At 34.5% G+C, this 24,643-nt stretch overlaps 1 protein-coding gene across 7 annotated transcripts in view; it reads left to right on the forward strand.

Annotated features, from left to right (window-relative positions):
• The window catches only part of MAP4K5 (mitogen-activated protein kinase kinase kinase kinase 5), a 106,786-nt gene that overhangs the window by 30,817 nt on the left and 51,326 nt on the right, over positions 1 to 24,643 (forward strand). For 5 of the 7 annotated variants that reach the window (XR_002733738.3, XM_023222594.2, XM_023222593.3 and 2 more), the window contains 6 exons: positions 9,808 to 9,898; positions 10,365 to 10,429; positions 13,568 to 13,623; positions 19,545 to 19,592; positions 19,682 to 19,724; positions 20,659 to 20,731. Coding sequence is in view for 6 of the 7 variants with exons in the window: in XM_023222594.2 (XP_023078362.1) it covers positions 9,808 to 9,898; positions 10,365 to 10,429; positions 13,568 to 13,623; positions 19,545 to 19,592; positions 19,682 to 19,724; positions 20,659 to 20,731 (376 nt within the window). In the remaining variant the exon portion in view is untranslated. Of the gene's footprint in view, positions 1 to 7,466; positions 7,611 to 9,807; positions 9,899 to 10,364; positions 10,430 to 13,567; positions 13,624 to 19,544; positions 19,593 to 19,681; positions 19,725 to 20,658; positions 20,732 to 24,643 lie in introns of all 7 variants that reach the window. The other 2 variants (XM_023222597.2, XM_023222598.2) reach the window with 2 other exon arrangements.

Consider the following 24,643-nt stretch of genomic DNA (forward strand, 5'->3'; position numbering starts at 1 on the left):
ACCCATCTCCACCCTTCTAGTGTCTGTTTCCTCACCTACACTTCCCGTTCCCCACCATCTGTTTTCAAGAAAGCCTCTGGAGTGAACTTTTTAAAACATAAATCATGTATCATCGCACTCTTCTGCTTAACACTTCCCTGAAGCCTTCATATCAACTTAGAAAAATACTCAGATTTTTAGCCTTGTTTATAAAACCCTACATGATCTGCTCTCCCCACTTCTCTGAGCTCATCGCGTATGGTTCTCCCTACTCTACTATGCCTCTGTTTTCTTTTTATTTAAACAGTCCAAGATTAAAACAATTCTTCTCTTTTGCCTGAGGTAAATGTTTTTCAAGACCTTTGCTCTGAAGGCTCCTGGTCATTCAGACCTCAGCTTAAATAAATATCATATCCCCAGAGAGGCCAATCCCCTTGTTATTTTAGTTCGCTGCATAGGACACATGAGTGCCTGATACTTTTCTTGTTTGTTTATATGTATATATTGTGTTTGTCTCTCTCCTAGAATGTAAGAGCCATGAGAATAGTGATTATTCTCACTGCTGTATTTCACCACTTGGGACAGTGTAAGCACATAACGGACACTGCAATAAATATTCTACCTACAAAAGAATATTGCAGATGTCTTTCTGTTGCCTTTGAATGAGAATGACAATTTGACTAGGTATAAAATGATTGCATCACGTGTTCTTCTCCCTCTACCCTCAAAAAACTCTATAGACATTTTTTTCCCTTGAATATTGTTGGAAAGAACTGTAAGGCCTACCTGATATTTTTCCCCTAGTAGGTAACTTGCTGTTACTACTTGATTGTAGCAAAAGCTGGCATTTCTTTCTTTGTCTTCAAAATTAGTAATCTCAACAGAATATAACTTGGTATCAATAATTTTCTACAGATTTTTCTCCCTGAGACACAATGAGCTGCTTTTTTCATCTGCAGTTTTGATTTTTTCTCCATTTCAACAAACTTTGTTTTAAGATTCTTGAATTTTTTTATTTAATTACTTTGGAAAGTAATGAATTTTTAGTCTGCCATATCAGTTACTTTTTTTTTTTTTTTTTTTGAAACAGGGTCTCTCTCTGTTGCCCTGGGCAGGACTACAGTGGCATGATCTGAGCTCACTGCAACCTCCACCAACTGGGTTCAGGTGATTCTCGTGCCTCAGCCTCCTGAGTAGCTGGAATTACAGGCACGTGCCACCACACCCGGCTAATTTTTATATTTTTAGTAGAGACGGAGTTTCGCCATGTTGTCCAGGCTGGTCTCGGACTCCTGGCCGCAAGTCATCTGCCGATCTAGGCCTCCCAAAGTGCTGGGATTACAGGTGTGAACCACCACACCTGGCCCCCAATACTGCTTCTATTCCTTGTTGGTTCCAGTGCTTTTATTAGTTCTATACAAGTATTATTTCTACACAGCTTTTCCCCCCTTAACTCTACTAGCATTGTTTCATTTTATTGCCTTAATTAACCTGTACTCTTTTTTCCCCTTTCATATCCCTGAGAGTTTGAAGGATTTATTGTCTTAAATTTTCTTTCAAAACAAATTCTTCATATCTTCAGCATCCTGTATTTGTCTTTTTTTTGCCGTGGAATTTTTGTGGAAAATCAGTGGACTTTTAGCATTGTCGGTAAAGCCAAAGTAGATGGTATTTTTCACATTTTTGGAACAGACTTAAGGGAATCTTTAGATTAAAAATATGATGGTATGCTAATGAATTTTCCCAACATTCAGTTCAGATACTTCAAATAATTTTGGAGACTGCTGTATTTCAAAAATGAATTCTCAACTGTATTCAGCAGCTTTCAAAAACTTGCACTAAAGCCAGCATAATACAAAAGTGTTTTCTTGTATTGATTTAACAGATGAACTGGTTTAAAATTGTATTTAGACATGAAAAGACAATTATTTGCCAATATGACTTAGAAAAAAACATGTCTAGTAAAACATAAACAAAAAATTTTTTAAGTAAATGAAATTCCAGCTGTAAACTTAATGTGCTTTTCCCTGTGGTGAAAAATAGGATATTAAAGTTTATGGTAATTTTAGAGTCCTAGACTGTATTTACTGACTTGCCCCTGGCAATTTAATTTCATAATGCTGTATTCAAAATTTTACTGAAACAGATTGCTTTTGAAGGTCTTCCTAACCGTCAAAAAATGCTACAGTAAGTCTTAGAGTTGACAATAGGTTAGCACAGAAAATCGCTTTTATTAATTAGCCACAAAAATATTTGTAAAAGAAAATGAAGTCAGCATTCCTTCCTATGTCTGTATGTTCTTGTTGCTCTTTGTAGATACGGGCAAAATGGTTATTTTCAGGAATGATTTAACCATTTCTTTCACATTTTTATAGTAGATAACTTACTAAATAAAGTCACCACCTTACAAATGGTAACATTAAGTAGAGTTGACTTACCAGTGATTAGCATTGAAAATAATACCACCAGTGGTACCATTGTGAGTTTTAGTTGCATTTTTCATCTCTTTGGACAGACATCCAGAGTGCCCTATAAGACCAGGCAGATAATATGATGGTTCGTGCCACTATGTTTTCCTGTCTTTTGTCTGAATTTCAGCCTACCATCTAACTCATTTTACAGGTGCTCAGTTTGCTCAACAAGTCTGTAGCTAGTGGTGGCCAACAGCCAGAACAGGAACAAAGTTTGTGGGAAAACTTACCATCAGAATCCTACTTTCCCTTCCCTCTTTCTTCCATTACCCCTCTTTTATAGTGAAACTACAAAATAATATTTTAAGCTTATGAAAATTACAGTTTGTTAAATATTGTCAGCCTTGCTTACAGGGATAGAATTTAATGCATCACTACCCAGGGTGATTAATGCAATACCCTTTTGGTTTGTTCCCTTGCTTGTCTTTTAAAATGGCAAATTAGAAATACTTACAAAATAGTTTAGTATTTTTTAATAAGTTAAATGTATTTCTGTAGACAGTTTTCGAAATAAATAGGAATTTTTAAATATCTTTCAATAGATGTTTAAAGCTTTCCTTAGACTTTCAGGGGATACTTTATCCTGTTTCCTGAAAGTATACGCAGAGAAAGTAGTGTAAATATGAAAAAGTCAATAAGTATACGGAGGTTTAAACCAGCCATTTGTTTGCCTTGTGAAAGTTCTTGAAAGAAATCCCAAGGTAGGTTGTTTGGCCAAATAGGACAAGTGTCATCTATTCTGGTTAGGTGGTATGTTCTTTTCAGAATTTCTATTCAAAAATCTAACAACGTTGATTTTTAAAAATATTATGTAAAGTAAAATATTTGTACCCTGTCTTCACTGTTTGGACAGTTCAAGTCTGAATTAATGGGAAATGTTAATTTGAAGGCACAAATACATGCCCCAAATGTCATTTTAGTGGTTTTAAATAATAGATACAGAAAATGAATAAAGATTAGTGTTGTTTACTAATGTCTTCTGTTTAACATTCTACATTCATTACACTCAATGAAAAAAAAAAGTATTATTATGAACCAAAACAGCCATATTCACAAGATTGCCACCATTGTGTCACTATATTTTTCATGGTTGTTTAAAAATTAGCTGATTGAATATTTAGCATTGGATTAATTGATTTTCTGAAAAAGTACTGCTAATTTATTCATTAGTACAATGAACTACCACTAAAATTAGTTTTCGTTTTGATACTTTAACATTATTTCATAAACTTCAGAAATGGTATCTGGTACTTACTAGTACGGAAAACTTTTGCCATTGCACATATTAGGAGATCTAATTTTTACATTGTAATTTTGCTGTGAATGATATACAAATTTTTAGGTTACTGCATATTTATTTTAAATACTTGTTTTGAAAGTTTTTATTTATTTATTTATTTTTGGTCTGGAAGTGGTGGTTCACATCTGTTGTTGTCTCAGCACTTTGGGAGGCTAAGGTGAGAGGATCTTTTGAGCCCAGGAATGTAAGACCAGCCTGGACAACGTAGTAAGACCCCGTCTCTACAAAAATTTTTAAAAATTAGTAGACCATGGCAGCCTGCTTCTGTAGTCCCAGCTACTCAGGACACTGAGGCAGGAGGATTACTTGAGCCCAGGATGTCGAGGCTTCAGTGAACCATGTTCACATCACTGCATTGCACTATGGGCAACAGAATGAAATCCTGTCTCAAAAAAGAAAGAAATGTATATATATATATATATTCATTTAGACATCCAACTGTAGTGAAATGATTAAATTAGGCTATGTTCACATTTTATTATTTTTAAAATTTCAGTAAAAAACACATAAACTTTACCATCTTAACCATTTTTGGGTTTTTTTGGTTTTTGTTTTGTATTTTTTTGAGACAAGAGTCTTGTTCTTGGCACCCAGGCTAGAATGCAGTGGCACAATCTCGGCTCACTGCAACCTCCACCTCCTGGGATCAAGCCATTCCCCTGCCTTAGCCTCCCGAGTACCTGGGATTACAGGCTGCCACCACTACACCCGACTAATTTTTTTATATTTTTAGTAGAGACAGGGTTTCACCATGTTGGCCAAGCTGGTCTTAAAACTCCTGACCTCAGGTGATCCACCTGCCTCAGCCTCCAAAAGTGCTGGGATTACAGATGTGAGCCACCATGCCCAGCTGTCTTTACCATTTTTAAGTGCATCATTTAGGAGTTTTAAGTATATTTACATTGTTGTGAAACAGTTCTCTAGAATTTTTCATCTTGCAAAACTAACTCTATATTCACTAAACAACAGCTCCTCTTTGCTGCCCCCCCCCACAGCCACTAGTAACCACCATTCTGTTGGTGTCTATGAATTTGGCTCCTTTAGATACTTTATATAAGTGGAATCATACAGTATTTGTCCTTTTCTGAGTAGCCTGTTTCACTTAGCATAATGTTCTCAAGGTTCATCTATGTTATAGCATATGGCAGGATTTCCTTTTTAAGTGTGCATATTTTTCATATACTACAGTTTTATTCATTCTTCTGTCAATAGACATTCTGTCAAACTGGGTTGCCTCTACCTCTTGGCTATTGGAAATAATGCTGCTATGAACATGGGTGTACAAATCTCTCTTTGAGATCCTATTTTCAGTTCTTTTGGATATAAACCTAAAACCATGATTATTGGGGTCATGTGATAATTCCACCTTTAATTTGTTGAGAAACTGTTACACTGTTTTCTGTAGCAGTCTCACTGGTTTGCAATATCAACAACAATGTACAAGGGTTCTAGCTTCTCCACATCACCTCTAACCAGTTTTATTTTCTGCCTTTTTTTTTAAATTGTAGCCATCCTAATGAATGTGAAGTGATATCTCATTGTGGTTTTATTTTTCTCTGATTAATGATGTTGAGCATGTTTTCATGTGCTTATTGGCTGTTTGCAGGTCATCTTTGGATAAATGTGTACTCAAGTCCTTTCCCATTTTTAAAATCAGATTATTTGATTTTTTGTTGTGAGTCCTAGGAGTTCTTTATATATTCTGGGTGTTAAACCCTTCTTAGATACAGGATTTGAAAATATTTTCTCCTATTCCATAGGTTGCCATTTCAACTCTGTTGATTTTGTCCTTTGGTGAACAAAAATTTTTTTAATTTCATGTGTAGTCTCACCTGTTTTTTGTTACCTGTGCTTTTGGTGTCATATACAAGAAATAACTGCCAAATCCAATGTCACGAAGCTTGTCTTCTATGATTTCTTCTAGGAGTTTGATAGTTTGGGGACTTACAATTATATCTTTATTTCATTTTAAGTTTTGTGTATGGTTTAAGGCAGGGGTCCAACTTCATTCTTTTGCATGTGGATATCCAGTTTCCCCAACACCATTTGTTGAAGAGACTGCCCTCTCCCCATCAAGTAGTCCTGATACCCTTGTTGAAGATCATTTGACCATGTACTACATGAGGGTTTGTTTCTGGGCTCTCTGTTCTATTCCATTGGTTTTAAATATGTCTGTCTTTATGCCAGTACCCTACTGTTTCTATTAGGGTAGCTTTTAGTAAGTTTTGAAATCAGGAAACATGAGTCTTCCAACTTTGTTCTTCTTTTTCAAAATTGTTTTGGCTATGGAGAGTCTTTTTAATTTTATACAAATTTTAGAATGATTCTTTTCTATTTCTGAAAAAAAAAAAAAAGTTACCAGAATTTTTCACAGGGATTGTGTAGCTATTTATATCACTTTGGGTAGTATTGACGTCTTAGTAATATTAAATTGGGTTGGGTGCGGTGGCCTCACGCTTGTAATCCCAGCACTTTGGGAGGCTGAGGCAGGCGGATCACGAGGTCAGGAGTTTGAGACCAGCCTGGCCAATATGGTGAAACCCGTCTCTACTAAAAAATACAAAAATTAGCCCGGTGCGGTGGTGCATGCCTGTAGTCCTACTCGGGAGGCTGAGGCAGAAGAATCTCTTGAACCCTGGGAGACAGAGGTTGCAGTGAGCCAAGATAGCGCCACTGCACTCCAGCCTGGGTGACAAAACGAGACTGTATCTCAAATAATAATGATAATAATATAATAATAATAATAATATTGGTTTTTAAGAAAAGATATTGGTACTTTAGGACATATTAAATGTAAGGTACTAGCAAGACATTCAGTAATAGGTATATAGTGAAAACTGAAGATAAGATAAGGGGCTCTGTGGTTCTCAACTAGTCTCATCCTTACATTGCCAAGGTGTGAAGAATAAAATTTCTCTTCTTTAAGCAAGTACCCTTTTTTTTGGAGACAGGCCCTCACTCTGTTCCCTAGTCTGAAGTACAGTGGTGTGATTATAGCTCACTGCAACCTCAAACTCTTGGGCTCAAGCAGTCCTGCCACCTCAGCCTCCTGAGTAGCTGGGACTACAGGTGCGTGCCACCATGCCTAGCTTATTTGTGAAGACGAAGTCTCTATGTTGCCCAGGCTGGTGAGCAACAGGGCTGGAACCTACAAGCCTAAGTTCTCTGAACCTAGTGGATTTTATGCCACATCTCAGTGGAAAGTAATATTATTTTGGCTTATCACCCAATTAAAAGAATAAAACCAACTATCCAAATTTCAGATTATTTTTATGAGGCTGATGTAGGCCATCAAAGAATAGCTACATCTATGATAACCATATTTAGCTTACCTACCTCTCAGGATAAACTACAAAAATATTACCTTTATGTAAGTCTCTTCCGTGGTATAATTTCAGTTCACAGAAGATTTTACTCTCTTTGCATTAAAGTTTCAAATAATATAATAGTGAAGCAGATATATGAAGAATATATCTGAAGCTGGAGTTCAAACATCTGAGTTATTAATAACCTGTGCTTGGGAATTCTTGCTTCCAGCTACAGCTGTAAAAAGTTGTCATTCACTCTCACCAAGACCTCACCTTCCCTGGTAGAAACCTCACGTACCTGCTGCTGGGAACACAGTTGTGGGTGGAACTCAGAACTCAAAACTACTGCCAAGAGGTAGTAGTTTGTTACTAGTAGTATTAATTCAGCCATATTATTGACTTTTACAGGTCAGTTTAAGAATTTACACACGATTGAGAAGTTAGGCACCATATGTGAAGCTACTCGTGTGAGAAAATCTGTTCTAAATCCCAGACTTAACTGAAGAATTTTTCAGCACAGCTCAGATATAAGGCTTCTGTGCACATTTAAAAGTGAGTAGGTGGGAATCCAAAGAATAACATATTGATATGGTTAGGCTTTGTGTCCCCACCCAAATCTCATCTTGAATTGTAATTAGGTGGCGAAGGAGAGACCTGGTGGGAGGTGATTGGGTCATGGGAGTGGTTTCCCCCATGCTGTTCTCATGATAGTGAGTTCTCATGAGATCTGATGGTTTTGTAAGTGTCTGACAGTTCCCGTAACACACACACTCTCTCGCCTGCCACAATGTAAGACTTACCTGCTTCCCCTTTTGCCATGACTGTAAGGCCTCCTGAGCCATGCAGAAGTGTAAGTCAATTAAACCTCTTTTCTTTATAAATTACCCAGTCTTGGGTAGTTCTGTATAGCAGTGTGAGAAAGGACTAATACACATATGTTAACAAAATTATGTGCTGCTTTACTCTTCTTTCCTTTATAATTCATATTTTTTCAAATATGAAAGATGGGCTAGAATTTAGCCCGTTTGAGGGAAATCAGCATGTGTAAAGAAGAAATTATAATGCTGTGATGGAAAAGGCTCAGATGGAGGAGTGATATAAAAGAAGAAAGTATTCTGGTTCCCGTGAGTGAACACAGAAAGCAGGGCCTTTCGTCTGCACCTAGGTAGGCAGACTTTCTACTGTTACCTCCAGGGCTTACTCACAGCTTCTGCCTAAACTGATAATGAGTAACAGGAGATCATCTTCTATTTTGGATTATCTCCTTTGATCCTCTTTTATTGTCAAACCATTAAGAAGTACATTTTCAGTTGTAACAAGTTGCCATTTGTGCACTTATGTTTAGGGTATATGTGACCATTTATGTAATACACGGTTTCCCAGTTTACAAATGAAAGCTAGATTATCTTTAAAGATTTTCTCTCAGACATTCATTCAGTTAGAAGATTGTACCCTTGTTTGGCTTTCCTAACCCTTTAAAATTGTTAACATGAAATTCTGTAACTGAACTATCAGTTAATGTTTACATGAATTGACTGTTAAAAAAATGCTCTAATGATTATAAATAAATGTGGCATATTAATAGTTAAACTAAATATATGTGTGGATTTTTGTTTTGTTTTTGAGGCAGAGCCTTGCTCTGTCGCCAGACTGGAGTGCAGTGGTGGCTCTCTGCTCACTGCGACGTCCGCCTCCCAGGTTCAAGCAATTCTCCTGCCTTAGCCTCCCAAGTAGCTGGGACCACAGGCACCTGCCACTACACCGAGCTAATTTTTGTATGAAGCTAAATATATGTTTAAACCACATCAGTAGTGATAGGTTCTTTAAAAGCTTTTAATGGCATGGCAAAAATATTTAAAGCTCTATTTTGGTTTTGAATTGAAAAAGTTGAAAGTATAAAGGGAAAAAATATCTCTGACTTGTGTGAAGATTTTGTTTATTTATCTAAGACCTAATTGCTGAGTTTTTCATTCTTGGCCTTGTATGTTTTTCTAAGATGACTTTGAGTTAGAGCCAGAGTCTGTCTGGACACCACTGAACTTTTTTTTAGTGAGGGGAAGAGAGGCTCACTATGTTGCCCACTGATTTTAAACTTGAAGTTGCTTTTCAAGTTTGAAGATTACAGGTGCCCACCACCACACCCATCTAATTTTTGTGTTTTTAGTAGAGACAGGGTTTCACCATGTTGGCCAGGCTGGTCTCGAACTCCTGACCTCAAGTGATCCGCCCACCTTGGCCTCCCAAAGTACTAGAATTACAGGTGTGAGCCACTGTGCCAGGCCTAATGTAGCTTTTTCTAATTAACTTATATGGGTCTGTGATAAACTAATTGTAAAATACAGGCCAAAAAGGAAGAAAGCAAAGTTACTTTTGAAATACTTCTTCTATATACTAAAATAATATATAATCTCCTTTTTCACATAATATAAACCTATTTTCATGTCACAACACACTGTACTGTAATTTATTTAACCATTCTTGCATTATTAAACCATACTGTAGTAAACATCTGTCTTTGTACATGTCTCCTTAAGAAAAAAAAAAATTGTAAGTGAAATTGTGGGTTCAAAGATTCTGCATGTTTTAAAGACTTCTGACTTTATGGAAAGATTCTACCAGTTTGCATTTTCACTGAAGTGTTAAGAATGCCTAATTCCTCATCTCTAATATTTATTGTAAAATTTTCCTTCCTTCTTTTCATATGTAGAGATTTTGAGTAACATGATAAACAACTTATTTTGTTTTCCAGGAGATGATTTTTCTTTGATTCAACAAGAAATATTTATGGTTAAAGAATGTAAACATTGTAACATCGTTGCCTACTTTGGGAGTTACCTTAGGTAAGGGGGGAAAAAAAGCATCATCTCTCTTTGTATTTTATATACTCTTTGCTACTACACTCTCTCCCTTCCATGCAAGTGCTACTATATATGTATGTTTTTAAACACTGCAAAGTTCTGAATTTTTTAGAGTCTTCCTATTTCTAGGGTTTTCCCCTAGTATATATTAATAATGGTACTCCCATTTTTACATTTGTACCTTATCTGGCAATTTTAATGAAACATTATAAGTGATTACAAGTAAGTGTTTTAATTTATAAAACTGATCATATTCTAAACCGCTTAAGTTGGGAACAAAGCTGAAATTAATGTGCTTTTCTGTATATTGTAGCAAGATTGCATGGCAGTTTCCTGTTGCACTTTGCAGTCCATCCTGAACCTTGGTGTGCTAAAGAGTGACAGCCTTAGAGTATTTCAGTGATTGAGGATTACTAGCTAATATAATTTTCTTTCTTTTTTGTATTAGTCGGGAAAAACTGTGGATTTGTATGGAATACTGTGGTGGCGGATCACTTCAAGATATTTACCATGGTACTGTTAATTTGACTTTACATTTTAAACAGACTTTGGTTTTAATGATTGTTGTTTGATATTTCCAGTTAACCATGGATACTAACAGGTAGACTTACTATTTTGCATTCTTCTGTTCCCGGAGCACTGCATAACAGAAATTGATATTTATTTTTTATTGGTTAGTCAATTAAACTTGCCTGAGCCCAAACTGAGAAATGCAAAAGTATTTATATAATCCAAATTTTACTCTTTAAATATAATCTCTAGGAAAGTATTTTATCTACAAATGAAACTTCCTAAATTTCCTTGTAAAAAAAAATTGAAATGCAAGGGGTAACTCACAGAAAGGAAGTTATGTGTCTGTCTTAATAACTTAATCTGCTAACCAGAAAAACAATTTACTTGTTACTGTAATATTTTTGTATTAATATGTATTGTTTTAAAGTTTCGAGTATTTTATTTAGTATTCCATTAATTTAGGCAGTTTTCTGAGCTGAATTTGACATGACATTCTAATACTGTTTAGAAAGTTTTAGTTTTGGCTCTACTGTTTAGCTTTTAATTTGTTTTGTTGCTGCTGGCAATTTCTTGAATTTCTAGAATTTATGAGACTAAACGTAGATCCTTACAATTTTTCTTCTCCTTGTTTGACATGGATATGGGATAGTAAAACTCACATTGTAGCCACTCATTTTATAATTCGTTTTGAAGAATTATGTGAAATATTTTTAAAGTTTGTATGCTGAAATCTTTATATTGGAAACCTTATCAAAATTTAGTCATGCAGTTTACAGATGCAGCCACAGTAGATATAAAAACAGAAGTGCTATTTCACTTCAAATAATAGGTTGTAACTACAGAGCCTAGTTTTAAAATGTCAATCAATAGATCAGTGGTTAAATAAACTACTCTTCAACTTGTAATATAGAATACTGTGCGGCACTTAAAAAGATGAAGTTACTTCGTAATTATTGGCCTGGGTATATGTCCCTAAGGCTTGTTTTTAAATGGAAAAATTGAATCATGAAAGAATATGTATAACATACTTGGTCATACTTAGGCTTTTAAAAATTATGTTCTTATAAGTATAAATATACGGTGTAAATGTATAGCAAAATGAAAGAATACCTACCAGTTGATTAAGTCATTACCACAGGAGAGGGAAAGCAAAACTCAGAAGTAAATGTTTAAATTATAATAAAAACTTATCAATATAGTACTTATCAATTTTAAAATGTCATAATTATCTAATTTTGTCACAACAAATAATCCGTAACAACAAAAATTCTGACTGATGCCTAAACACTGATCACTACCTCTTTATTAACAAAAATGTTTAACATCACAAAACTGTTACAAATACACAAATTATTATGATTCAGGCTATCTCTTATGCATATGGATTTAAAATTCTCTGTGCCACCGGATTTCATTTTTTTCTGTGATTTTATAAAGAATTGCTATCTTCTCATGCCTGTAATCCCAGCACTTTGGGAGGCCAAGGTCAGGAGTTTGAGACCAGCCTTGCCAACATGGTAAAACCCCATATCTACTAAAAATACAAAAATTAGCTGAGCATGGTGGCAGGCACCTGTAATCCCAGCTACTTGGGAGGCTGAGGCAGGAGAAATCACTTGCACCCGGGAGACGGTGGTTGCAGTGAGCCAAGATCACGACACTGCACTCCAGCCTGGGCGAGAGAACAAGACTGTCTAATAAATAAATAAATAGCTGTCTTTTCTATGAAAAGTTTTTATTCAGTAATTGTAATTTTTATCCATTCACATTTTTATAAAATGAGAGCACTCATAGGACTATATGGATAAAATCAAACTATATAGCTGGCTCTTTTTTTTGCAACTTCTAAGTTTAAAGAATAGCTTTGAAACATTAATTTTATTTTTTCACGAAATTTTGACTTTGTCTTATTAAACCTGATATTTGTTGAATTAAATTGAACCTAAGTAGTACCCATCCTGGTAGTTAGTATACTAGATAGCATAATAATCAAGAAAATCTACATTTATAATTAGATGTTGTTAATAAAGTGACTTTTCTTGTTTTACTACTATTTATCATGTTACTAAGAATCAGAAGTTTATTTTCCTGAATGGGTAAAGAGAGCCAGTGATTAAAATATGCAGTAGAATATTTCTCTAGGTGAAGAATACACATGATTACCTGATTTGGTTTCACTGTCAGCAGATACCACCCCAGAATTACTCTCATGGTATTGAAAGGCATAGTCACAAAACCTCTGGTTGAGTTCTTGAAATAAGAAGAATTTTATATTTCATATTAGGGAGAGATCTGGTTGCCAAAAGTGACATGGTTATTTTTTAAATTCTTAGATAAGGTACTAGATCAAGCCTCTGTTTTGATAGGTGTGGTAAAGAATTATACTGAAGAAATAGCATCTTGATCTTTAAAAATGTATATGATGCCTTTTAATATATTGGAACAGTCAATCTCTATGGTTCTCTATTTCTCTATATAACTAATTAGTTATATGTATTTCTTCATTTTTGAAAAATTATTCAGGTTTGCTTTCTATAGACCTTCCTGTGATGCATACCACTATGCTTTGCACATGAGTGCTTAATATTTTCACAGACCAAAGTTGTATGGAGTTAAATCTTTTATTTTTAAAGTACATTTGAAAAAATTCTCAGTGTTACCTTTCGTTTTTGTCTCTTGATGACAAAAATAATACATCCTCACAATCAGAAGAGAAGTCATCCAACTGTATAAATAGAAGTTGTTTTATAATAGTTCGTCTGTTTTGTTTTTTTTTCCGAGACTGTGTCTCGTTCTGTTGCCAGGCTGGAGTGCAGTGGTGCGATCTCAGCTCACTGCAACCCCCACCTCCCTGGTTCAAGCAATTCTCCTACCTCAGCCTCCCAAGTAGCTGGGACTACAGGTGCGCACCACCACGCCCAGCCAATGTTTGCATTTTTAGTAGAGACAGGGTTTCACCATGTTGGCCAGGATGGTCTCGATCTCTTGACCTCGTGATCCACCCGCCTTGACCTCCCAAAGTGCTGGGATTATAGGCAGTGAGCCACTGCGCCTGGCCTAGTTTGTCATTTTTTAAGTAGACTGTTTTTAATCTGTTAGGTTTAAATGTATAACATTGTGGTCTCTTCTTGTTTCTAGTTACTGGACCATTATCAGAATTGCAAATAGCCTATGTATGCAGAGAAACTTTACAGGTACTATATTTTCTTAATGTAATTAGAAAGGCAATTCTATCTAGGTTGACAATTGATAACTGTAAAATGATAGTCTGTCTTAAAGAGAAAGGGAAAGGGTACAACAAAATGATTTTTCTGTTAATCTCTTATATTATAATTCTGTAAAACTAGTTATTTTTCTTTCATGAATGAATCACATGAATTCATTTAAACTGATGCCGACATATACAGTGATCATATGTGGAATTCCACTTTGATGCTGATGCACACCATGGTCATGTGAGGTATTCTGCTTTATAGCACTTGGCCTTCAGTTGTGTAAATTGGTTTTCAAGAATGAATCACCAGACCTCTCAATTGTAACAAGTTGTCTAAGCGTTCTCTTCAAGTTTATGGCAGTAAAAGGAATCTCTTCCATGAGACATAGGGGCTTTTACTCTTTCTCTTGAAATAAAATAAATTAGCATGGCATTAACCCAAGGCGTTATCTGAAAACGCTAGTTCTATGTGATATTAACAGGTGTTATTGATAGCAGAATCTCTTTTTGTAAGTTTGGTTAACATTGCATTAAACAGATTTCTTTACTTCAGGGCCTGTGAAAACTTTAAGTATGCTAAAATAGGTTATGAATATTCAATAAAGATATAGAGTATGTGGTATTTCCCCCAAATTATTTATTTTTTTCAGTGCCCTGAAAGACTACTCACTGAGAAAATTAGTAATTCACAATTTTGTTCATATACTTTAAGGCATTTAAATTAGGAGGAGGGAATAAGTAGTAGTGATTATGGTTTGTATGTTTGTAATTTACAACTGATAATTGTTAATTAATGCTTCTATCCCTACATTTCCTAGACTGTGTAGTTTGTTTAGAAATGAAATTGATACTCTATGCGTTGTTCTTTCATGTTTTTCAAAATGGGAGAGTGGGCTGATCTAGGAAAAAGTTCTAGTCAGTTTTGAAGAGTTGGTTCCCACATGCCTTAAAAGACATAACCACTGCCAAATCTTAGAGATAAATCAGATTAATTTATCTGACATATATATATTTATATGTAGAGAGAGAGATGTATAATATATATGTGTATATGTGTGTGTATATTCCTATAACATTTGCATAACATAGAAACCTACTTTACTGTATCTACATAAAATACAAACTTAATCATACACTCATAGTAGGGAATTACTGACAAATTCATTTTCTTTGTATTTTAATTTCCAGAGTTCATTGTTCCCCTAAGTATTAAACGAAGTACAGAGTGGAGGTGAAAAATTAAAAAAAAAAACAACAAAGATCGATTTGTACTCTGGCGCTGGTATATGACCGTAACCATTTATATAATTCTAGTTCCCAAAATACAATGCTGCACTGCATAACATTTCGGTCAACAGTGGGCTACATATACAACAGTGGTCCCATAAGGTTTTAATACTATATTTTTAGTGTACCTTTTCTATGCTTGGATATGTTTAGATACACAGTAATTGCCATTGTGTTACAGTTCCTACGATATCAGTACAGTAATGTGCTGCACAGATTTGTAGCTTAGGAGCAATAGGGCTATACATACACCCTAGGTGTTTAGTAGGCTATATGTATATACCATCCATGTTTATGCAAGTGCCCTCTATGATACTTGTACAACAAAATTGCCTAACAATGCATTTCTCAGAATGTATGCATCCCTATTGTTATGTGATGCGTGAGTATATAAAATGAGGCTTATTTGCAAGAACATAGATGGAACTGGAGATCCTCATGTTAAGTGAAATAAGCCAGGGACAGAAAGACAAACATCACATGTTCTTATTTGTGGGATCTAAAAATCAAAACAATTAACTCATAGACATAGAAAGTAGAAGGATGGTTACCAGAGGCTGAGAAGGGATTTGATATGGTGTTGGGGGGAAGTGGGGATGATTAATGGGTACCAAAAAAAAGAATGAGTGAATAAGTCCTAGTATTTGATAACACAACAGGGTGACTATAGTCAGTAATAACTGAATTTTATATTTTAATATAACAAAGAGTGTCATTGGATTGCTTGTAACTCAAAGGATACATGTTTGAGGGGATGGATACCCCTTTCTCCATGATGTGCTTATTTCACATTGCCTGCCTGTACCAAATAAATACCCCATAAATATATACCTACTATTTACCCATAAAAAATACAGAAAAAAATTTTTTAATAAAAACCTAATATGAAGCTTAGGAAGGGAATACCTCCAAGGTTATTTCCAATTTTAAAATTCTGTTATGCAGGTAAACTTCCATATCTGGTCAAAATCGAGTAACAAGAAGTAGATTTACCATGCCACCCAAAACAATCAAATAAAGTAGGCAAAATATATGAAACAGTGATTTTCAAGAAACTGAACATCAAGTAATGAAGGACAGTGAGGCCTGAAAAATAGGAAACAAATCAAGGAAGCCATATAATTGCCCCAGCTTATGGCCTTTGGAAAGTTTTCAGGCCACAGTATAGGGAGAAGGAACCCAGGTGGGGTCCCAAGCCAGTTAGAGTATTTAACGTAGAGTATTGGAGAGTACTTCAGAGTATTGGAGTATTTTTGAAAATTCAAAAATATACAGCCCCAACAAAGTGAAATGCACAATGTTGGGAGTGTACTCAAAGATTACCAGACAAGCAAAGAAGCATAATAAAATGAAAATCAGTAAAACCAACCCACACTGACAGAGATGCTAGAATTAGCAGACAAAAACTTTAAAACAGTTATAATAACTTGAGATATGGAAGGTATAAAAAAGGCCCAAGTCAGACTTGTAGAGATGAAAACCACAGTGTCTGATGGAGTTAGCAAAGGACGAAATTAATAGATGATTAAATATTGCAAAAAACGTATATTAGTTTGAATTTGAGGGCATAGAGATGGAAAATATTCAAAATGAAACATGGAAAGAAAAAAAAATTTTCTAAATGAAGAGTGTCATTAAGCTGTAGGACAATTTCAAATGGCCTAATATGGATATAATTGGTGTCCTTGAAGGGACAACAGAAGAAAAAGGGACAAAAATTAGGGAAAAAATGAAAGAAACAGACAAAGAAAAAAAAGGAAAACAAAAGAGAAAAGGGAGACAAACTGAAAAGGGGAGATGGCTGAAAATTTTCCATATTTGGTGATAACTATTAATAGGAACCCACAGATCCAAAGTGCTCAACAAACCCTGAGCACAAAAAAAAAAAAAAGAAAAAAAGAAAAAAAAAAAAACTACACTAAGACACATGAATCAAATTGCTTATTTGATTAGGACATCTTAGAAGCATTCAGAACAGGACTCGTGATATACAAAAGAACAAAGACAAGATTTATTGTTAGAAATAAGTGAGAAGACAGTGAAAAATCTTTCAAGTACTGGAAAGAAATTGTCAACCTAAAATTCTATTCCTCGGGAAAATCTCTTTCAAAAACAAAGACAAAATAGAGTTTTTCAGACTTATAAACACTGAAAGAACAAATCACCAGCAGACCCATCCTACAAGAAATGTTTAAGAAAGTCCAACATTATGCTCAAAGAAAATGCTCATTGGAGCATTTTGTATTTTCTATTTTCTGATTAGGGATGCATAACCAGTAAATATTCTGCAAGTACTAAAAAATCTGAAATCTGGAATATTTCTGGTTCCAAGCATTTTGGATAAGGGATATTCAGTCTGTACTTACAGGGAAATTTATAGCACTAAATAGAAACTCTCAAATTAATATCCTCAGCTTCCACCTAAGAAGCTGGAAAAAGATGAGCAAATATAATGCAAAGTAAGCAGAGAAAGGAAAAAAAAAAAGATCAGATTAGAAATAAAAGTAATGGAAAGGGGAAAAATAGTAATAGAGAATATCAATGAAATAAAAATCTGATTCTTTGAGACGAGCAATAAAAATGATAAACATCTAGACAGATTGATCAGGGAAAAAAGTGAAAAGAGAAGAAACAAGTGGTCAGCATCAGAAATGAATGATGGGATATCAAGACAGAATTTACAAATATTAGATAACAAGACAGTATTATGAACAGTATTATACCAATAAAGCCTACAACTTAGATAAAATGGGCAGTTTCAACAAGAGATACACAAACTACCAAAGCTCACTCAATTATGAGTAACCTGAATAATCCTATATGTATTCTCACAAAGAAAACTCCAAGCCAGATGATGCCATACAGTCAATTCTACCAAACATACAAGAAAGAAATAATGCCAATCCTATATATACCTTTCTAGAAAATTGAAGAGTGAGGAATAACTCCCGAATCATTTTGAGTCAGCATTATTCTGACACCAAAATTAGACAACAATCTTACAAGAGAACAAAACTACAGACTAATATTCTTCATAAACCTAGGTGTAAACATTAAATATAAAAGGTTTAGCAAAGGTAATCCAGTAATATATTTTAAAAGTTAATACATCATAAACAAGTGGAATTTATTCCAGAGTGCAGTGTTGGCTTAATATCCAAAAATCATTTCATCTTAACAACTAAAAAAGAAAAACCACATTATCATCTAAATACGCACAGAAAGGGCATTTAGCAAAATCCGCAGTCATCCCCGATAAAAAATTCTGAACCCGCTAGGAATAGAAGGGAACTTGGTCAACCTGATAAAGGGTACCTGTGTGAAAAACCTATGACTAAATCATACTTAATGGTAAAAGATGGGATGTTTATTCCTCCAAGCTCACTCAAACAGAATGATGAAGTCTGCCTTTACTACTACTTTTCAACATTGTCCTAGAGGTTTCAGCCAGTGCAAAAAGAGAAAATAATGAAATAAAAGGCATCTGGATTAGAAAGTAGGAAGTACAACTCTCTTTATTCACATTCCACATCATCATCTAAATAGAAAATGGAATAAAATCTACAAAGTAGCTACTAGAACTAATAAGTGAGGCTAGAAAGATTGTAGTATTCACTACCAATATACAAAAATCAATCAGATTTCTATATACTAGCAACGGACAATCAGAAGTTGAAATAATACAACATATAATAACATAAAGAATATGACATTCTTTGGGATAAATATGACAAAAGATGCATAAACTCCTGCATATAGAAAACTACAAAACTGCCAAGAGAAATTAAAAACCCAAATAAATGGAGAACTATACCATGTTCACAGACCAGAAGACTCAATACTGTTAAGATGATAATTCTTCACAAATTGATCTACAGATTCAGTACAACCCCAATCACAATTTGAGGAGGCTTTTTATTAAAGAAGTTGGCATGCTGATTCTGAAATTGCTGTGGAAATGCAAAACACCTAGAATAGTCGAACAACTTTGAACACCTGATCTATAGTGCCAGAAAGCAGATCAGTGTTTGTGAGGGTTGTGGGGAAGAATGGGAAAATTATAAAGGAACATCACATAAGGAAACTTTTAGGGATAATGAATATGTTCAGTATCTTGATTGATTGTGTTTAGTGAAATATTTCTGATGTTTATCAGAAAATAAATTAGAAATCTTTAGGCCAGGTGTGGTGGCTCACGCCTGTAATCCCAGCACTTTGGGAGGCCAAGGCGGGTGGATCACTTGAGGTCAGGAGTTCAAGACCAGTCTGGCCAATGTGGTGAAACCCCACCTCTACTAAAAAATACAAAAATTAGCCAGGCATAGTGGCGCATGCCTGTAATCTCAGTTTCTTGGGAGGCTGAGGCAAGAGAATTGCTTGAACCCAGGAGATGGAGGCTGCAGTGAGCCGAAATCGCTGCCACTGCACTGCAGCCTGGGTAGGAGAGTGAGACTGTGTCTCAAAAACGAAAACAAATCTTTAAAATATAGTAATGATTTACTTACCTAGGTTTTTTCTCTCTAAAAAAGACAGTCTAGTTTTTCTTATTCGATAAGAATTTAGGAGTCACATTTACAGTTTTGCTGATACATTCTTTTTTTTTTTAACTTTTAGGGTCTTGCCTATTTGCATACTAAAGGCAAAATGCATAGAGATATCAAAGTAAGTTCATTTAATACATTCAAATTGCCAATTCTATTGGAAGAAATTTTATGATGCTAATTTAATAGTATTTGTGTTTTTTGTTCTAGGGTGCTAATATTTTATTGACAGACCATGGCGATGTAAAATTAGGTATGTTAAATTTTTATAAAATTTTAAATGAGAATTAACATTATACACTTTTCATTTTCATATCAAGAGTCGCAATAATGTTTAACTTTTGATCCAGTAATTTTACTCCCAAAACTCATTTTAAGGAAATTAAACCTAAAGATGGAAAATCCATATTCACTGAAGCATGAACCATAATATTACTTATGGTAGAAAAAAATGCAAACATAAGTCTAGCAATAGAAAAACTGTTAAACTGTGATAAATGTATTCAATCATTGATATCTATGAATGTTGCTTAAGAGTAAAATCTGGTGTGTTAAATGACAAAAATGGACTGTATATTTATTTAGTATTTCACAACCACGTGTTTCTGTGTGTTATTTTGTTTGTTTTGAAAGAGATGGTCTCGCTCTGTCATTCAGGCTGGAGTACAGTGACTCAGTCATAGCTCACTGTATACTTGGACTCCTGGCCTCAGGCGATCCTCCCACCTAATCCTCCCAAGTAGCAGGGATTACAATACAATCATGTTTAATTACAACACTTAAAAAGTATATATATAGAAAAAATGACTGTAAAAAAAATAGTACCAGAATGCTATCCTTGTTATATTAGGATAAAAGGAATATAGGTGTATGTTTTTCCCATGTGTTTTATTTTTTGTGCTTTTTTTTCTCTTTTTCCCAAATTAACTTCATTGTGTATATAACAAAAATATTTTTTGTTAACTTCATTCTTAATAAAGTACATTTTCATTCTAATAAAGTGCCAATAAATTTTTTTTAATAAGTGTGTTGTGAACTAAGCAAGAAGAGATTTCGGTGTTCAATTTATGCACATTTTTCTAACATTAATATTTGAATTATTAATACTGCCATGCCTAAGGGTGAAAGTAAAAGTGTTGTTTGATGTATTGTAAAGAACTAAAATTTTCTGGTTTTTTCCTCACCAGCTGACTTTGGTGTGGCTGCAAAAATAACAGCTACCATTGCAAAACGAAAATCTTTCATTGGCACCCCTTATTGGTAAGATATTACTGTGATTGAATTTGATCCATTTTCATTTCTTCATGGTTTAGTGATCAACCTCGATACTTGATAATAGAAGTGATTATTAAAAGTAGGGAGATTTGCATACTCCTTGATACTGTCATAAGTTCTGGCTGGGTTAGGGAACTTTGATGCTCATATTCATGGTTCAGCTTTCCCTCTGTTGAAGTGTTAATAGTTTTCACTATCCATTTGATTTTATATTGAGAGGACTCTTAGGTATGAAATTTTCAAAAGATTTGCCTCCTGTAATTTTCTTACCCTTTCTTCTAGCGTTGATTCTGTTTTAATCTAGGACTTTCCCACTTTATTTTATTTTAAGTTCCAGGGTACATGTGCAGAATGTCCAGGTTTGTTACATAGGTAAACATGTGCCATGATGGGTTTGCTGCACCTATTGACCCATCACCTAAGTTTAATCTAGGATTCTTCTTCCTGATTGTTAAAACTCCTACATCCTACCTACTATTAGTCTTACCAGCCACCCCACTCTTAGTGCATTCCACTGATTACTGACAAAATAATCTTTCTAAAACACTGCTTTCATTATTGACAGATGATAGAAATAAAAAGCCTCATAACAAAACCTTAATATTTAAAATAGTGAATGTTATAAAGGTGACATTTGCAGTTTGTGTGAAAGGTTGGATTCTTTTCTTTTTTTTATTTTCTTCTTTTTTTTCTGAGATGGGGTTTCGTTCTGTCACCCTGGCTGGAGTGTGGTGGCACAATCACAGCTCACTGCATCATTGATCTCCCGGAGCCAGATGATCCTCCCATTTCAGCCCCCGAAATAGCTGAGACTACAGGCATGCAACATCACAGCCAGCTAATTTTTTGCAATTTTTTTTGTAGAGACAGGGTTTCATCTAAAACTCCTGGGCTGGTCTAAAACTCCTGGTCTAAAACTTAAGTGATCCACCTCCCAAAGTGCTGAGATTACAGGCTTGAGCCACTGTGCTTGGCCAATTTGGATTCTTTAATGTGCAGTGTTTGGATAATTTATTATTTGAAAATAAATTTAAGTAGCTCTGTAACTCATACCTGATGTCAAAAAATGGTATGTGGAAATAGTTAAGTATAAAAGTGAAACCGAAAGAGCCATCAGTAACTATCTGCTCTAAGAGCTGAGGAGGCCTTTCTAGTCATAAAGCATAAAACCTTAAAAGGAAATGCTGATAAATTTAACTGCATGAAAATTTAAAACTTATGTATATCCACCAGCTTAAACAAAATTAAAAGGCATGTAAAAAAACAGGAAATATTGTCTAAAATATGCCAAACTAGGTTTAATATTTTTAATATATAAGTTCTTTTAAGTTGATAAAAAGAATGTCTCATTAGAAGCAGTTAGTAAAATAATACATATTAGGTATCATAAAGTATGATAATGGATCACAAGAAGTTACAGATTTCTTTTTTTCTAATACCAACTCTATTAGCCAGAAAAGTGGCATAGACTTATTTGTGTCAAAAGAGAGTACTTTTTCCATAAAAAAGAAAGGTAGAATATATCTAATAGGTGAGGGGTAACCAAAACTTTTCACATGAGGCCAGTAAGAAAATCCCCAAAATTAACAAAGACTCAGTTTCCAATGACACATTAATCACAGACCAATTAAAAAGCTACATAAAAATCTTACCTACATATTAGAAATACATTTTTAATTCATCCATACATAGATCCAACAACCTTTTAGAAATATAAAGAAAAATTTTTATTAACTGACAAAAAAACACTACATATTGAATTCACTTAACTGTCACTTAAAGGGTGTCTACAGAATTCTCACCTCAGTATTTTCATGGAAAATAAGTGGAAATCAATAGTCCAGAGATCCTCATTAAGAATGAGCCACTGATAAACACAATATATTTATAATTTGTGTAACATTTCATTCATGTGCATTAGTCAATGTTTAATTTGCATCAGGCTTTCCAAATTAAATTTGTAAGATTTCTTTTCAATAGGCATTCTCAGATGACTTTTGAAATAATTATTAAAATGGAAACTTACCTGTTTTGCCAAGTACTAGGATTTAGATGAAGAATACATTCTTGTAAGATTCATCTCCAGTGTGCACATATCATGTGTCTTTGAATGTACCTGAGAGAAGCAAAGGCATCCCCACATTCCGTATGTTTACAGGGTTTTTCAGAAATGACTTCTTTCATGTCTTCAACTAGAACTGGAAACACTGAGGACATTACCACATTGTTCACGTGCATATTTTCCCCCCCAATATGAGTTTTTTATATTTTCAAAGGGAAGTGGCAAAAATACATGCCTTCCCATATTCCTTACATTCATAGGTTTTTCTTCAGTATGAGTTTTTTTATGTGTTCAAAGGGAACTAGAATATGCAAAGGCTTTACAACATTTCTCATATACATATGGTTTTTCTCCAGTATAATTTTTTTCATGTTTTCAAAGATAGCTAGGATAATTGAATATTTTCCCACATCCCTTACATTCCCAGGATTTCTGTGAAGTATACGTTATTTCATGTTTTATGTACAGAACTGGAATATCTGAAGGCTTTATTGCATGTCTTACAATCATAGAGTTTCTCTCCAGTATGAATTCTGTCATGCGTTTCAAGGTAATTGAAATGATTAAAGGCTTTACCACATTTTTTTTTTTTTACCTTCATAGAGTTTCTCTCCAGTATGAGTTTTTTCATGTGTTCGAAGGGAACTGAAATGTCTGAAGGTTTTACCACATTTTTCATATTCATAAAGTTTATCACCAGTATGAGTTCTCTCATGTGTTTGAAGGCAACTGAAAGGACTGGAGGATTTAACACATTTTTGACATTCATAGGGTTTCTGTCCAGTGTGAGCTCTTTCATGTCTTCTAAGGGAACTGTATTGATTGAAGGCTTTACCACATTTTTTATAGTCACAGAATTTCTCTCTAGTATGTGTTCTTTCATGTCTTCACATGGAGCAGAAATGACTGAGACTTTACCACATTTCTTACATGTGTAGGGTTTCTGTCTAGTAGTATTTCTTTCATGTCTCTGAAGGGAACTAGAAAGAATAACTCCCTTACCATATTTCTTACATGTAAAAGATTTTTCACCAGTGTGAGCCCTTTGAAATCAACTAAGACAACTTAATTATTTCACATATTCCATACGTTCATAGGGTCTCTCTCCAGTAGGAGCACTTTTGTGGTTATGAAGATAACTGGAATATCCAAAGGCTTTATCACATTTCTGACATTTATGAGATTTTGCTCCACTATGAGTTCTTTTATGTTTTTGAAAAGAACTGCAGAATCTCAAGGCTTTACCAGATTTCTTCCATTCATGGGGTTTTTCTCCAATGTGAATTACTTCATGTCTTTGAAGTAAATAGGGAAGTGTAAATGTTTTCTCATGTTTCTTACATTAAGTAATGGCCTACAGGTCATGGCTAGGGGCATGCAACCCCTACAGACTTCTTTGTTCCTTCTTTGCTCTCAGTGCTTCACTTGACTAACCTACAAATATATATATATTCTGAATAATGTTTCCCTTGATGAACAAATTAAATGACTTTTTTCTATCAAATTGGAAAATGTTTGGAATTATGGGCATACTTACTATCACTAAATATTTGGCAGTGAGAGTAGAAATTGGTAGAATGGGGGTTAGGGAGGGGAGAGCATCAGGAAGAATAGCTCATGGATGCTGGGCTTAATATTAATACCAACGTGATGGGTTAATCTGTGCAGCAAACCACCATGGCACACATTTACCTGTGTAAAAAACCTGCACATCCTGCACAATTACCCTGGAACTTAAAAGTTGAAGGGAAAAAAAAAAGAAATTGGTAGAACAATTTTGAAGCATAATTTGATGGTAATGTTTACCAGTAACTTTAAGCAATGTTTATCTTCTT

This window comes from Piliocolobus tephrosceles, chromosome 6 (assembly GCF_002776525.5).
Source record: "Piliocolobus tephrosceles isolate RC106 chromosome 6, ASM277652v3, whole genome shotgun sequence".
Lineage (NCBI taxonomy): Eukaryota > Metazoa > Chordata > Mammalia > Primates > Cercopithecidae > Piliocolobus > Piliocolobus tephrosceles.